Source organism: Saprolegnia diclina (genome assembly GCF_000281045.1).
Source record: "Saprolegnia diclina VS20 unplaced genomic scaffold supercont1.60, whole genome shotgun sequence".
Lineage (NCBI taxonomy): Eukaryota > Oomycota > Saprolegniomycetes > Saprolegniales > Saprolegniaceae > Saprolegnia > Saprolegnia diclina.
The window spans coordinates 174318-174984 of record NW_008246127.1 but is presented as its reverse complement, the minus strand read 5'-3'; the positions used below and the strand labels follow the sequence as shown (position 1 = coordinate 174984).

The window sequence follows — 667 nt, the reverse complement described above, 5'->3', positions numbered from 1 at the left end:
CAACGGTGGCGCCGTCCAACACAACGCGAAGCGACTTGACAACGAGTACGATGACGGCCAGATCAACGCTACCCCATCTCGGCGGAGTCCACCACTTTTGCACCCGAAATCGTACCAAATGCAACCGCATTTAGCACCCTATAAAAATAAAATGGACAACAAATATAAATCCGTTATGAATAATAATAAAGCAGAAGTTTAATTGCGATAGTCGTCCACGAACAAGCCCACAGGTATGCGCTGCGCGCGGCCCGATCACAATGAACTCCTTTGTACGTTGGATGCGAAGATCCGGCGTGAGGGCGTCGGCTCGAGCTCGGTCGGCTTCGCCGCCTACTCGCCTCCTGCTCCGCCTCGGCTGGGAGTGCTAAGCTTAGAGGCGCTGGTGGCGCTCGGTGCTCAGTATTTTTTAGTTCAGAGCACTAAATCCGGTTATTCCGGTTATGCGGGTGATTTTTTGGGGGTGCAAAGTTCGGGTGCAAATTGTGTTAGTTCGGGTGCAAAAGTGTTTACCTCATCTCGGCGGGGGGCCAGGTCTATGGCCGATTCGATACGGTATGGTACGCCGCGCCTCGCTCGACGGCGATTGGGGCGTCAGATAGCGCGTTCGGAGCTTCGACTCAACAACTCGGCGACGATTTAGCAACATCAAGAATGATACCAGTTA

At 53.2% G+C, this 667-nt stretch overlaps 1 protein-coding gene across 1 annotated transcript in view; it reads left to right on the top strand.

Annotated features, from left to right (window-relative positions):
• Positions 1-264, top strand: part of SDRG_13472 (hypothetical protein) — a gene marked incomplete at its 3' end in the record, with an annotated part of 5817 nt that extends 5553 nt beyond the window's left edge. The window contains exon 3 of the mRNA XM_008619563.1: positions 234-264. Coding sequence (XP_008617785.1) covers positions 234-264 — 31 coding nt within the window. The remainder of the gene's footprint in view (positions 1-233) is intronic.
• Positions 265-667: the final 403 nt, after the last annotated feature.